Source organism: Suricata suricatta, chromosome 12 (genome assembly GCF_006229205.1).
Source record: "Suricata suricatta isolate VVHF042 chromosome 12, meerkat_22Aug2017_6uvM2_HiC, whole genome shotgun sequence".
Lineage (NCBI taxonomy): Eukaryota > Metazoa > Chordata > Mammalia > Carnivora > Herpestidae > Suricata > Suricata suricatta.
The window spans coordinates 92024085-92039618 of record NC_043711.1 but is presented as its reverse complement, the minus strand read 5'-3'; the positions used below and the strand labels follow the sequence as shown (position 1 = coordinate 92039618).

Sequence of the window (15534 nt, the reverse complement as noted above, 5' to 3'; positions counted from 1 at the left end):
AAGCAGGCTCCAGGTTCTGAGCTGTCAGCACAGCACATGGGCTCGAACCCATGAACCCCAAGATCATGACACTTAACTGATGGAACCACCCAGGTGCCCCTAACTTTAAAACGCAGAGATTAGACCAAATAATTGCACAGAATCCTTCTGGTTCTAAGGTTGTGGGAAGAAGGAATATGAATTGTGTCTGTGTCTAACCATGAAGTTGAGGGTAAAAAAGGAAATACATCTGGTGTGGTAGGAAATAAAAGCAATATATGATTAAAAAATAGTGGGCAACTGGGCGGGGAGAAGTATTTCAGTTGCTTGGCACTGCCATGCTGGAGATATGGGCCCAGATATGGTTGAACATGAACATGAAAAACTTGATGCCTCTTTGTTCGTTCCATGGGCCGAAATGGGGGCACAAATTTGATATTAAGTGAAGTTGTGAAATCCCTTGCAGTCAGGGAGTCTGGGGCCAGCCTCTGAGTTTGGGTTATTGTGGCCCCGATTTCCTTCCTGGATCCTGGTACATATATCTCCTTTTCCCTGACAAATCCCAGGGCCCAGGGGTCATGGAGTTGGCTGAGAGCACATGAGCCATGTCTGACCCAAAGTTAGCATTTTAAGAAGTCCTAGTTGTTGGGATCTTATTTATTTTGTTGTGTACTTTTTCTTCTTGAGTCTTTTAAGGAAGCACCTTTTGGGCTCCAATTACACCCCCATCAAATTAACACTCTCACTCTTTCCTTCCTTGGTCCAGTGTGCTGAGCCCAAGGAAACTGGGCATTTTTCTGAAGTATTCAGATCACTTTGAGCTTGACGCCCAGGTTGCCAGCAGTTCACAGGGAGACCACAGTGGTTATAACTGTAGCTTTCTGACCAAGTAGGCATGTGAGAGCACCTGTGCATTCTCAAAGTAAGAAGCTCACAAAGCACGGGAGTTCAGACGTTCTACTTTTAGGTTGTAAGAGCCATAGATGAATAAGCTGAAAGCATTTGGTGGGGGATTTACATGAGTGACGGTCTAGAAAGAAAGATTTTCCTTGATTTCCGAGGGAACAGAGGTATTCTAGTGCCAATAGTTTGTAAAATTTGGGAAGGATTATGATTAAAATTCCAAGTCTCTCTTCATATGTCTTCCTACTAAGGCTGCTTGAGTTGCTGTGTTGCTGGCCTTGTAACTCTTGGGACTTCCAAACCTAGGAGCTCATCCTAATATCCTCCATTTACCATTTGTCCTGCCATCTCACCCCTTGTGCCCACCGCATGTCATATGCCTGTGGTAAATGAGGGCATCCCAAGCAGATACCCCTGGACTCCGGGAGTTTTTAGCATTTGAACTCCAGAAAAAAAACCTTGATCTACTGTGAACAAATCTAGCTCTCAGGAACACTCTTAGATATGCTCCCAGGATCTTACTGTATCTTGCCACTGTACTCATTGTACACACTCTGTATGTACACTCTCTATGTATTTCTCCCTTAGGACTGTGCCACCGGGCTTCTAACCTTTCCCTGTTATATTCATATGGAAACTGTTATGCCAGGTCGCTAGAAGCAGAGCATGTAAGGCTAACTGGGAAAAGATCTAAAGTCATAGATCCACAGAAATAGTTCTGTGCCAATGTCATCGGGACTACTTTCTGCTTCCTTGGTCAATGCCAGTGCAAAATATTTTATTTAGTAGCTTAATACTACTTGCTTAAACAGCTCTTCCTACCACTGTTCCGAAAGATTCCCTGGATTTGTCTCATGGAAAGTTTCTACCCTGAACGGTCCCTTCTTGGATGCCCAACTTCCAGGAGCAGCTTCTCTGATTGATTCCTGCAGTAAAGTTTTGTCAGGCAACTCAGCGATCCTGATACACTGCTATATTTATCACTTGTATTTTGAATCATGACAGTTTTCCTAAAGCCTTCAAGTGCCTTTATACATCTATTATGTAGCATTCTTGTGGTGTAGTCAAACTCCCATTTAGGATCATCCACTGAAATAATTCCTTGTACATATTCAGACATTCACTTCATTCTGGTTGAATTGAAAAAGTTTGTTCCAATAAGGATGTGTAGACGGGACACAAAAGGACTTAGGAGGGTTCCCATCAGGAGAGTCCCAGATTCCAAAAAGGCTAAATCTTTGACTCCTATTTTTGGCTTCACCACATCCCCTTTACTCTTACTTTTGCTCTTTTGGACTGCAATTATTTTCACATATTCACCATCTCTACAGAGATACCTCATTAGGACTTTGCTTCTTTCATATTACCTAAATGGTGGAGGTGGAATATGAGAAGTACAGTCTTATTCCTTATCTTCCTGCTTCCGTCTACCTATCTTCCCTCCATCCTGTCCATTACTTCTAGGGTACTATTCACACTCTTCATACTATCATAGTTTCCTAAAAATTTTGGAGTCACTCAGAAGGGACTTTTCTCTATTTTGAAATGCAACATGTGAATACACTGGATGCATTATGCACTTATCATAATTAAGTTAACATCTTTCTTGTAAACCTTATCAAATCCATTATTATATATCTACCCTTTCCCAATGGCCTCCAGGTGGAAAGATTGTACTTCCTCTGTATTTCCTGGGTCTTTGACTTTGGACTTGATCCTATTGTTTTCTTTGGTCAAGGAAAAATATCCAGCTTTAAATGTGCTTGCAGGTTGGATTTCCTCTTTTGAGGTCTGCATTTTGCCACGAGGAAAGTGTTTCTTGAGAAACTATTGGTCTAAGAAGAATGAGAGACACAGGGATCAAAAGTGGACTATCCTTGGCCTGGATCTAAGCTCAGCCAAATCCCATTTAAATTAGTTAGACATCTGCTTTCTTGCTGATGTGTGTGAGAGAAATAAGCTCTTGTTGTTGCTGCCACTGAGATATACTGGTGGGGGATTGTTCTGGAACAGTGCTGACTAAACTATCCTTGCCAAAATTCTAATGTAAATATCACCTGCTCACGTAATATAAAATAGTGGGAGAACATGGGAGGCAGAATAACTAAAATAAACACAGATGCAATATTAATGACATATTTATAAACATCCATGATATAGCAAAGAAGAGAAAATTATGGTCCTCTTTTCTGACCAGAAAGTCATGGTTGAAATTTATGACTTCTTCCTCACACTATTCATCCACATTATTTTTGCTTTCAGCCAGCAATGCATCAGCTGGTTAATGTTATTTTTCTCACCTGGTAGAATGTATTGGTTGCTGTTATCTTCTATTACACCAGGCCTAGAAAGTTCCTGTGTTCTAGTTCTAATTCCTGCCCCATTGTTGAGTAGCAGTCTTATTTCTCCTTTGTAATGGTGACCGATCACTACAGCCAACAGGGACACCGCTCTTGATTTGTTTAGTGAAATAAGAAGCACAAAGTGGCCACTTGGCAGTCTTGTTCCATAAACCAGGTAAGGTTTTGTGACATTTAGTAGGGGAACTCTGCCCTGGGATACTAAAACCCCAAAAAAACAAAAACCAAAAAACTGGTAGATCACAATTGCCATTGTTGGGGATATTCTTGGAGCCTTAGAAGAAAGATCATCTCTGGTGAGACAGAAGGGGAACTGGGAATCTTGGGTTGATGACTTTTAATCTGTCCTTCCTTAAGGCATGTCCATAACCCATCCCCCTCAGTCCAAGGGGCAGGGCATTTTCAGTTCCAGACTGTAGCATTCCCTGATGAGGTGAAGCACTTTGTGCCAATTTCTTCTGTAACTGCCCCTGACAACACACTCAAGATGTCCACAGCTGACAGCGTTCTTGCTGAAGTTTTTCCTAGATGTCTCAAGCCTGGATATTTCTCTGTTAATTCCTTGGGTCACAAAAAGGCTCAGGTTTCCTAGCTTTTTCAAACTCTGGATGGGAAGACATCTCCCATCGCTTCTCATCATCTAGACAATAGTTTCTATGCCTTTCAACCTCAGAGGACACACCTCAGTCTCTTCTAAGCACTCTTATCTGTTCTGCTTAGACCGCAGCATGGTAGGGGACCTCCCGTTCCTGCAGTTAAGTTGCACCCAGCTTGGAGCTGGAATGTCAGTGTCTCTTCTGGCAGAAGATTTGACTCACTTGTGAATGGTTGATTCTTCTAAAACCTCTCATTGGGCAGGGTGAAGGGGAGCACAGCATTCCTTAGTTCTATGACACCCCTTCCAAAAACATGTTCATGAACCCTGTCTCTGTTAAAGCTCCAACCTTCTTTTGGATGGCTAAAGGTGAAAGATGGCCATTGGACCCACTCTGGCCACTTCTGCACACTTTCCTCTTTGGGTATTTCATACTTCTCTTTAGAATATCAGGGCACTCGTCAATGATTGTCTTTAGCCACAAAATCTCAGCTAAAGTCTATGAGACAAGGGACAAAGCTCCATTCACAGCCTGCCATAAATACATTTGTTTCACACCATGGATCTATCATAATTTACATAACTAGTCTCCTATTGTTGAAAATTAAAGTTGGTGTAAGTATTTTACATTTATAGGTAATATTGATGAATATCTTTGTCCACACAACTTTTAGTAACAGTTTTCACTTGGCTTGATGGCTGTGGGCCCTCCAGTCCAACACTCATCTAGTCCTCCAAAAACATGGACCCATTCCTGTATCACTTCCAATTCCTTCGGTTGGAAAATCCGCACTGTGGGTGGCTATGAAATAGGAGATCTCCATTTTCCCAATGCCTTCACTGCCTTTTCCTACCTCAGGTTCTTTTCATATTACACTGGTATATTATAGCAGAGTAAAAAGTTCAAATATATGCTTTAACAATGAGCCCATATCTTAGAATTTTATTTCCTTACAAATAATTGGTACTAAATGCTAATATGTTAAATGTACAAAAAAAAAAAAAAAACCAAACCCCTTCTATAATAGTAAACCCTTGCAAAGTTCTCTGACATCATGATCTTTATTTTGCCATTATTATTTAGACATTAGCTCTGTATAACTCAAAGCAATGTTTTCCAACAGAACTTTCTGCTGTGGTGGAAATGTTCTGTTTGCACTGCTCAATACAGTAGCTACAAGTCATGTGAGGTTATTGAGCACTTGAAATGTAGGGAGACTAGGGAGCTGGTGGAATATTTTATTTAACTGAGTTGTAATTAATATAAATTTACATTTATTTTTTTTAATTTTTAAATTTATTTTTAAGAGCGAGGAGAGGGGAGGGGCAGAGAGAGAGGGAGAACCAGAATCTAAAGCAGGCTTCAGCATCTGAGCTGTCAGCACAGGGCCCAATGTAGGGTTTGAACCTGTGAACCTCAGGATCATGACCTAAGCCGAAGTTGGATGTTCAGCGGACTGAGCCACCCAGGTGCCCCAATATAAATTCGCATTCAAATCTCCTTCTGTCCTGTGATCAGTGTTCTTATAATGGACGGGTCAAACTCAGGTGATTCAGACAGTGGTACCTGTAGTTTGAATGGGCCACTCTTAGTGCAAGAGGTCAACTTGAACCACATCAGGTCAGCTCATGGTGGTGAAGGGGCCTGCAGAGTTTTTGAACAATGTTTCCAGCTCAGGGCCAGGGGTCACCAGGGATCAGCTGGATTAGAAAGGGGGAAACAGAAGAGAAAAGTGCAACATGGAATTGTGATGCATTTATATTGGAAAAAGTTCATTTGAACGGGATGTGGTTGGGGGAGTGATCTCATGGGACGAGGTGACTACACATTTCCAAGTTGGTACATTCCCATGGGATTTGCAGGGGAGGAAACATCTTCCATAGTTGCTGGAGGCTTAGTAGAGCAATCAAGATCATTGTTAAATTATCTGATTCTTCACCATGTGGTTTAATCATATCTCTCAAGGATGGAGTACTTTCCACAAATATGTCTTATTCCATCTTAGATGTTTCAAAGGTCAGAGACACGGCACTTATCTTCTTTGGGAGCTAATTCTTTGTAACCTAGAGAAATTTTTTAAAAACACAGAGTTTCAGATGGAAGATACACGTTGGTTCTTTTCTAAAACAAGAATTTTGAGTAAAAGAAGAATTGGGAATGATGGTAACAGTCTCCTTAGATTCTCTACCAGGTGCTGTGGTATGGGCTTTACCTGTGTCACCTCACTGGGTCTCAGGACACTCCTGAAGGTAGGTGTTATTCAGTTTCATTTACAAATGAAGAGGCGGAGGCCCCCAGGAGTTGAAACTGCCCAGCTCCCCCAGGCCAGAAAGGACAAATCTGGACTGAGTCTCCGAGGAGCTGGGACCTAAAGCACTTATATTTCTATATTCTAGCTCCACTCCTGACCCATTGGCGAATGCGGTGCATGTGACTTTAATGCTATGATCCTCAGTTACCTTGCCTGTAAATTGGGTATTATGGCTGCTCTGGGGACCAAATGAAGTGAAGCACGGCTAAAGCGTTAGCTCACATTTAAAAAGTTGGAAGCTCTTGACAACATCCACCAGACCCCACATGGCATGGAAGACACTGGCAAGGTGTGCTGGTGCTGTTCTAGCCTCCACTTTGTCACCACAGGAAAGTGAACATTCACTTTGTGGGAACAAGACGAGCATTTTTCTCAGGTCCTCACTGGCACTGCCATCTCTTCCCTCCCTCGAGCTTCCCAGCCAGCACCAGGGCCTCCAGAGCAGCGATGGTCAGTCGAGGGGAACCGTTCGGCAGAGGACAGGCTGCAGGGTTGGGGGAAGCCAACATTCTGACATGTGCATCTAACAGATATTACAGTTAATGCAGGACATCAAAGGGCAGAGTCTTAGCTGAAGCTACCAAAAGAGAATAGGATTGGGATGCCTATTGCTATAGAAGACACACTCAGGTCTATGGCAGTGTTCTTCCGCGTGTCTAAGATGAAGTCCCTCTCGGCAGTGCTGAAGATGAGGCTTGCTAAGGCTCATATGCCTGTAGCTCTACAATCCTGAAACTGCAATAAAAATACCCGAACTGGTCACACCAGCCTCCTTCTGTTACCTTTCACCTGGATAGAACACCTGCGTTCTTATTACAAGCTCAGTACCTTCCCACTGTGCAGGCTGTGGATTATGTGACAGCGCAGACACACTGATGGAGAGCCAGGGGGTGGCCTGAGCGGTTAATCACCTACAAGGTGCAGAGGAAGTTCACGTGGCTAACACCAGGGTCTGAACAAGATGGTATTCACGCATATAAATCCCTCCACTAAACTCCACTTGTCACCATTGATCAGACTCCTTTGTATAGGGTTCATAAAAGGACTGTATAAGCTGAAATAACCCTTGGAAACTCTGGCGACTTCAGAAGGACTGTTAGAAGACCCTGAGGTCCTCCTTTTTTTCCCCAACAATCTGAAACAAATCCACCAAGTTATAAATTGTAGCTTTGTTTTGGTGGTGGAGCTACAGAGGACTCACTCTCTTGCTCAGCTTTCTTGTAACATTGGTAAAATAATAAAGATGATCCCCTTTCTTTTTTAAGAGGGAAAATCTGAAACCCAGAAAGAATTAGTTGCTGGCAGCTTCTAACATTTGCAGTCTTTGCAATGATCAAGTTCTTCCATTCCACGTGGCCTCATGTAATGCTGACGCATGGATGTTCTCTTCTTCTCTCACGAGGAAGCTGATGGTCTCAGAGGTGTGGAGTAAACTGACTAAGGCCACACAGAGTGGGGAGAGCTCAGCTTGACTTCATGCCTGGGACATCATTAGTCCTCAGGCTGGCAGAACCTGTTCCTTGGCCATGGCTCAGAGGCGAGGGCCCTGTGTTCCCCTGGGGCCATGATTCTGCTTCCTTATGTTGCTCTGTGGGGTAGAACTCACCCTGGGCCACATTCTGCTCCAGGGAATGAAAGCATAGCTGGTGGAGGTGTGTGTGTGTGGGGGGGGGGGAGAGCAGGTGGAGGGATAATGAACAGGGTGCAATTGGGAGGACAAAAAGCTATTCTGACATTGCAGGAATATCAGAGGGGTCAGAGGAGGAAAACTGGAAAAGCCAAAGCTGGGAATGCCAGGCCAACCCCCAATACTTACACCGTGCTCTGGGAAACATGCCTCAGTTACCAGCCGTGATGTTTCTTATGTTCCTGTGTATGATTCTCTAGAAGAAAAACATTTTCAAATATTCTCTTGTTAAGTTTTGTTCTTAGAAATATAGTTGTTTAGGGGTGCCTGGGTGGCTCTGCTCGTTACGTGTCCAACTCTTGGTTCTAGCTTGGGTCATGATCTCCTGGTTTGTGAGTTTGAACCCTGCGTCGGGCTCCATGCTGGCAGTGGAGTCAGCTTGGGTTTTCTCTCCTTGTCTCTCTGCCTCTTTCTCAAAATAAATAAATAAACTTTAAAAAAATTAAAAAAGAAATATAGTTATTTAATTTTCCGTTACTTCCATCATTAAAACGAAACCATAAAGCTAAATTTTCTTGCCATAGGGAAAGCCGAAGCTCAAAGAAGCAAGTGACAACAAAAAGTCTTACTTATGCGTCTGTATTCTGCTGTAGAGCCTGGAGAGGTGTGAAGTTTCACTGCAAAGGCCTGCCTCTTAAGAGAGAAGTGATTGCCTAATTTCAAAATTTACTGAGTAACATGTAGTGAGTATGTTTATAGAGCTTCCATAGGTTATCTATTTTAATCTCAGTCTTATTGTTCCAATATTAAAGATGAGGAAGTTAATGCTCAGAGAGAAGTTGATTAACTTGTCTGAGATCACTCAGCTAAGAGGTGGTAGAGCCAGGAGTTGGGTCTCGGTATCTGGCTCTGGGGCCCTACTTCATCGCTCTGAACCTCATGTCCTACGTTGGGTACTGTGCTCAGGGCAGGGAATGCAGCAGTAAACAAGACAGCTTAGGAGCTCACTGGCTGAGTCTCTTGCTTTGTGGGTCTTTACAGCAATCTTGCAAAGCTGAATGAAAGAGTCCTTATCTTATGCACGAGAAAAAGGGGCAAACATGGGAAACTGCCTTGCTCAAGGTTATAGAAAGACATAGTTGGAAGATAGAATTAGAAAACCAGGTGTCTCCTAGCTCTTTAGTGCCCTTTCTCTGCTCTGGGAGCACTTCCTTTCAGCAGACTTGGTGCCAGCCCTGAGGCGTCAGCAGTGAACCAAAGTTTTGCTCAGGCTGGAGGGTGTGCGGTGCCCAGGAACACTGCGGGCCAAAGGTTCAGATTTGGCGAAAGAGGCAAAGCAAAAACAGAAAACACAGATTGACTTTGGAATTTTGGTGAGACTTGCAGCCCCACATACAGTGTTCCAGACTTCTGGATGAAAGTGGATTCTGGGACAGGGCAGGGGCTGTGGACGGAGGGGTTTGTGGGTGGGTTTAGAGAGGCATATTCAGAGATTCACAAATGTGGAGATGAGGAGAGACAAATGGGAGTGGAGGAAGGCTCTTTGAATCAGGACATTTAAGGAAATTATTGTTGGTAAAGAGAAGGAGAATGTTAGAAAAATAGTTCTGCTGTAGGGGCTGGCAAGAGACTCTTCTGTTGAGTTTGCAAGGGAAGCTGGATCAGAGCTGAGCACGAGAACCCCCTTACCTGTGATGACGAATATTTTTGTTCAAAGTGCAGACTATCCCACAGAAGGCAGAACAGCACTGAAATCCTCTATGGCAATCTTCCTGCAAAGTACAGAAGTGAGTACAGTTTTCAGGGTCCGACCTGCAGGGTGGCGGTTCCAAGATACTTCCTGGAACACAGAAAGGGAAGGAGAAGGGCTGAAACAACAGGCTGGAGTAACGTTCAGAACTCCAAAAGCCCGAGGAACTGCCAGGAAACCAGCCATCCTGATCTCTCTCCTGTGGGTATAGGGAGGTGGAATCAGATCTTATTTGAGGCTGCTGCCTTTCTCTGAGTTCTTCACAGGGAAAACCACGAACTCAGTATATGACTAAAGACAGAGGTAGGCAGACCTGCACCCATTGATGATTCACCTCTTTGCAGAGTATTTGCAGTTAGAAGGGAGTCCATAGGATGTCATACTGACCTGGAAGGAGCACGTGATGATGAAGTTGGGGGCTATAAATGGCACCAGAGAAAAAAATTCAAGGCCAAGTTGTTGACAGTTTGGCAGAGGCCAGTATGCAGCTCTCACCCTGGGTCTCCCAGTCATCCCATGGTTTATTAGATCAGTGCAAGAAATTGGAACTGGTCCCCTCTTTGGAGCTTGGGGACCAATGGGACAGTGTGGAGAAGGAGTCTGTGAGCCAGGGATCTCAGAGAGGTGGACCTTCTCAAGTTTTGCCTCCTTTACTGGGTCTCTGGTTCCAGTTTTACTCACAAAGACTCGTCTTTTGGGACCCCCCTTTGTACTTCCTTTCAAATTTTAGTCCTTGAGGGGTCCCTGGGTGGCTCAGTCTGTTAAGCATCCAACTTTGGCTCAGGTCATGATCTCATGGTTCATGAGTTCAAGCCCTGCGTTGGGCTCTATGCTGACGACAGCTCAGAGCCTGGAGGGTGCTTTGGATTCTGTGTCTCCCTCTCTCTCTGCCACCCACCACCCCAGCTCATACTCTGACAAGTAAATAAACATAAAAATTAAAAAAAAATTTTAGTCCTTTATTCTCTAATCCACTCTACCTTGGATTCCCCCATTCTCTTGCATCTAGCTTAGCCTCCCTCAGTCTTACAAATCTGCCTACCCTCTCTGAGACCCCTAAAATAGGATCTTCCCTCCCTATACACTTGAGATAATACACACATCCTTCTTCTGAGCCCTCAGTATTCTGGCTCAGATCATGATCTCACGGTTTGTGGATCTGAGCCCTGCGTTGGGGTCTGTGCTGCCAGAGCAGAGCCTACTCAGGATTCTCGCTCTCTTTCTCTCTCTGCCCCTCTCTCACCTGTGCTCTCTCTCTCAAAACAAATAAATAAACTTAAAAAAAGTGGAATAAAATGTAAGTCTTTCTTTCCTTCCCTCCCAAAATATTCTCCAAGGCAGAGATTATGTAGGTGCCTGAATTCTACCAACTCAAATTTCCTCTCTGTTTTAATGCTTGAACAGTTGGTGCACACATCCGTGAAAGAATCAAGGCAGCATAGGTAACCTGGGTGCTGAGGCTGATAACATGTACAGTAGTTAATTCTTACGGAGCATTTCCCTGGTCCGGTGAGTGCACTGCGTGCAGGCATTATCTCAGTTCCTCCTTCCCACAGTCCCAGTATCTTTATATCAATTGCAAAGATAAAATCTGAGGCCCAGATACTTTGTCCAGGACCACCCAGTAAGCACACAGCAGGGCTTCAAACCTGGATCATACTGACAATAAAAGATGCTTGGACCTTTGGACATGATACGATATTATTTCTCACTGTGTATCCTCAGCCCTCAGATCCTCTTGTCTCTACAGATGCTGCTTCCCTGCCTGGAACCCAGGCCCCGCACATACTCAGAAAATGTTCCTTGGGACTCCCGGGCACTCGCTGAGGTGCTAAGTGAATCAACAGCAGAAGTTGGAGAAACAGCACAGGCTTCATGCTGCTGGTCGGATGGGTTGGTAAGTCCTGGCTGAGGACTGCTGGGTTTGACCAGGCACAGATCAAAGCAGGAGGAGGAGGAGGAGGAGGAGAGAGAGAGAGCGAGTGCACAAGAGCAAGCGCAAATTAGAGGCATGGTCATTCATTGTGTATTCCAATGAGAGACATCCAAGTGCCTCCCAACCACACCCACTCCAGGGCCGCAGAGTGTTTTCAAATCTACACCCTAATTTATCCCCTAATCTTGGACTTGTTATGTCTCTCATCCATCTTCTTGATGTCCTTTGACAAAATTTTAATAATTCTTCCCATGTAGAGTTCTGGCTTGTTTTTATTATATGTATTCCTAGAGGCTTGGACTTTTAAAATAAAATTGTAAGCAGTGTGGAAACTTTTTAGTTATTTCTGTTTGTTGCTAATGTAGAGAAAGGACTTCCGCGTATTGATCTGTTACTAGCTACCTTGCTAAATTCTCCCGCTGTTCATCTTAACTTCTTGGCATGTTTGTTGCAGTGTTCTGGGGGTCATCACCTGCAAATTACGACAGTTGTATTTTTCTCTTTAAACTTTATGCCTTTTTTAATGCCTCCTTGTGCAGGCCAGGACCTCTATACATTATTGTATAGAAGTGAGGATGTGCATATTCTTGTCTGGTACCTGATTTAAAACGAAAGCTTTTTTTTTTTTTTTTTTTTAAACGAAAGCTTTTAGGGGTGTCTGGGTGGCTTAGTCAGTTGAGTGTCCAACTCTTTTTTTTTTTCTGGTTTTTTATTTATTTCTGAGAGACAGAGAGAGACAGCACAGGCAGGGGAGGGTCAGAGAGAGAGGGAGACACAGCATCTGAAGCAGGCTCCAGGCTCTGAGCTAGTTGTCAGCACAGAGCCCAATGCAGGGCTCGAACCCAGGAACCGTGAGATCATGACCTGAGCCGAAGCCGGACGCCTAACCGACTGAGCCACTCAGGTGCCCCGAGTGTCCAACTCTTGATTTTGGCTAAGATCATGACCCGAGGGTTGTGGGATCGAGCCCTGTGGGGGGCTCCATGCTAACTAAGTAAAATGAAAGTTTCTCAAATTTCCCCTTTTAAGATAGTATCTGTTTTAGGTTTCTCATAAACATCTTCTGTCAGGTTTAGGAAGTTCTCTTTCATTCCTGACAATAAGAAAACTTTCCTTAATTTATGTGAAGTTATATTTATTGATTTTTTTCTGTTACTGTGTTGAATTACATTTCAGATTTTCTAACATTAAACCATTCTTGCATTTCTGCAGTCATCTAATATGATCATTGTATATAACCATTTTCATATCACTTGGTTCAGTTTGCAAATTTTAAGAGATCTTATATCTATATTCATAAGAGAGCTGTGCCTGTAACTTTCCTTTCTCATGCAGTCCTGTTATGCCCAGATTTTAATATCGTCCCCCAAAACCAGAGACTGCCGGGGAGACCGAGTCACGCATGCAGAAGCAAAGGGCTTTATTATTATTATGGGCTCGGGCTCACAGACGTCACCAATGCAGTGGATCTATGCTGAGAGCCCCGAACAAAGGTGGGTAGGGCCTTTAATGGGGTCTGGAAAGGGGGAGTTAGAGGAGATTGTGACCCAGGTATAGTGACCCAATCACTATCGCCTATCATTATTGGCAGTAACTTTAACCATACACATTGTTACTTTGGCGGGACCCAATCACAACATTTAGAGTATTGACCAATTACAGGGTGGACCCAGGACCCTCCCTTAGGGCGCGACTAGCCTTAAGCAATAGGTGATTATCTATAGCTTCTATCTTTAGACCCGCCCTTAGAAATGTTAAGAGTGTTAGCTGGCCTTTCCTGATTGGGTGTTACAAGGGTGGTCCCTCCGCCTTGGGCAATGTGTGCCCTTCTATTGTCTAATGATTCTGTGAAACGGACACCTAGGCCTCCAAGGTCAGAGGGGAAACTTGAAGCCTGTCATGGAGTCAGTTTGGTTCAGACCTGCGTCCTTACAGTCCTTGCTTGGTTTTGTAGTAAGTTTATGCACGAACCTCATAAAATGTGCTGAACAGCAGCCTTTCTTGATCACATCTGTGGGAGGTTGGTCTAAAGGCCTGTGAGGAGAAGCCCAGCGTGCATCTTTGCTGCAATCACTGTTCATATTTTCTAAAGTGTCCAGAAACAAATACTGTATGTTGTTCAACCTTCTGTGGGAACGTTTGCATGAGCCTCTGGTGAGTGGGTGAGGGGGCCGGACTCTGCGTTCTGCTCCCCAAACTTCTATTCAGACCAAACCACCAGGACCTCAGATCCAGGGCACTAGGATGTCAACAGGAGTACACCTTTACCCTGTCTGAACTGTTCGTCCCTGTCAAATAAACCAGAACAAATGTCCACAGACCTGCTTATTTTACTTCCAGTGTTTGTCGTCCCTGAAGACCCAGTGCAGAGCCCAGAGTGCCCTCTTCTATGGGTCCAGGGCTCTGATCTCTCCCCCCTTGGCATGCTTCTCTATTTTCTCTCCCATTGGCCCCTGCTCCCCTGCCAGGGCCCTGAGGCCCAGCTGCACTGTTGATCTGCTCCCTGAAGCAGCCCTGCCCTGGGAGAGACTGCTCGTGCCCGTTGTCTCCCAGTGCTAACCTGTTGTCTCCCAGTGCTAACCTGTTGTCTCCCAGTGCTAACCGGAACACTCCTCAGCCTGGAGTCAGAAGGGCCAAGTTAAAAATGAGGTAGGTGGGGCTACACTCGGGGCACAGAGTAGGAGGTCCCCAAGGAGGCTTCTTCTTAAATTTAATCCACCTCCATCCTGCTTTCCCCATTCTCATTGTGAGGTTCAGATTACTGTTCGTTTACAATATAGAAAAGCAATCCCAGGGAGATTAAGTGACATGCTTGAGGGCGAAAGAGAGTGAGAGGTCATTTTGTGGGTAGAGGATGTTTGTCTGGACCTCCTGTTTGCTTGCTGCTCCTCCATTAATGGTGAGACCGTGGTGTGGAAGTGAGTGTCTACACTAACATCTCTCACCCCATCCTCCATCATTATGGCCCCTTTTGTGATGGAGCATGGAATGGAGTGCTCGGACCTGAGACTCCAGTGCCTTCCATCAAATGAATGGTCCCCACCTTTCCCCAATCCTCCTCCTTATGGTTTCATTCGCTCTCTCTTTTAACCCAGAAGGAAGCCAGGTGATGAGGAACAGGTGGTTCACAGCGAAGCTACTAAGGATTCATTGGCCACTAAGTGTGGATATGAGTGTTGCCCATGGTCTCCTGGTGAATCAGTGGACCTTAGTCACTGGGGCACAGACTCCTGACCATTCTGTGCAAGCACAGCTCCTCTGAGGTGGTCCTGGGACTAACCCAGGGACTAGGTCACATGTGCCCAAAGGGGACATGGAGTCAAGTGTGAACTCAGGCGGGGAGGCAGGGCTTGTTGAAGGCAGGGGTGCAGTGTTACACTCCAGGGCAGTGTTCCCTCCTGGGCATCAGCGAGGGTTGCCCAGACTGGAAACCTGCCTCTCTCAGGCCAGGGTCTCTGGCCATCTCAGGAGCATCCCAGGGTGCCTGTTATTAAAGGAACTTCTCCACCTATCCTGGGAGGTAAGACCAGGAGCCCATAGGAAAGAGATCATGATCAGCCAGCGGCACAGACATCAGCAGATGTAGGTGAGTGGTAAGACCATGCTGTGTAGGAACATGTACATGGTGCTTCCTCAGACAGCCTGACTCTGCAAGCATCTTGCTTGGCCATGACCCCAGACACCCTGGGAGAGACTATTAAGAGAGGCAAAGTTACCTGCCAGGCCCACGTAGGGAATGGCCTCCCACATCCATGACCAGTGCTCCCTCCCATGTGGGTACACCATTCTGCCAGCTGACCTATTCCTTGCCACCAGAGTGCGCACACCCCAGACCATGAATTCTGCTGGAAGCTGCTGGTCTTCTCCCTTGTGATAACTGGTGTCCTGGCCTGTGTTCCCCAGAGCTCTTGGGAACCCCACCCTGCCTCAGTGGACTGAGAGGCCACGCCTAGACTGCTTGGGCTGGGAGGAGTGCTTGCCTGGCCAGCCCTGCAAGGTCTGTGCTGTGGAACAACCGTGTGCCCCCGTGGCAGGTGGAGTGGAGGAGTGGGGACCCCTGGAAGACCTTGAA

The 15534-nt window shown here is 45.2% G+C and overlaps 1 protein-coding gene across 6 annotated transcripts in view; it reads left to right on the top strand.

Annotated features, from left to right (window-relative positions):
• The first annotated feature begins 9503 nt into the window (after positions 1–9503).
• The window catches only part of LOC115275437, a 19316-nt gene continuing 13285 nt past the window's right edge, over positions 9504–15534 (top strand). For all 6 annotated transcript variants that reach the window (XM_029919203.1, XM_029919202.1, XM_029919201.1 and 3 more), the window contains exons 1-2: positions 9504–9563; positions 11277–11423. In XM_029919203.1, coding sequence (XP_029775063.1) covers positions 9537–9563; positions 11277–11423 — 174 coding nt within the window. In that variant the 5' untranslated portion in view covers positions 9504–9536. The remainder of the gene's footprint in view (positions 9564–11276; positions 11424–15534) is intronic.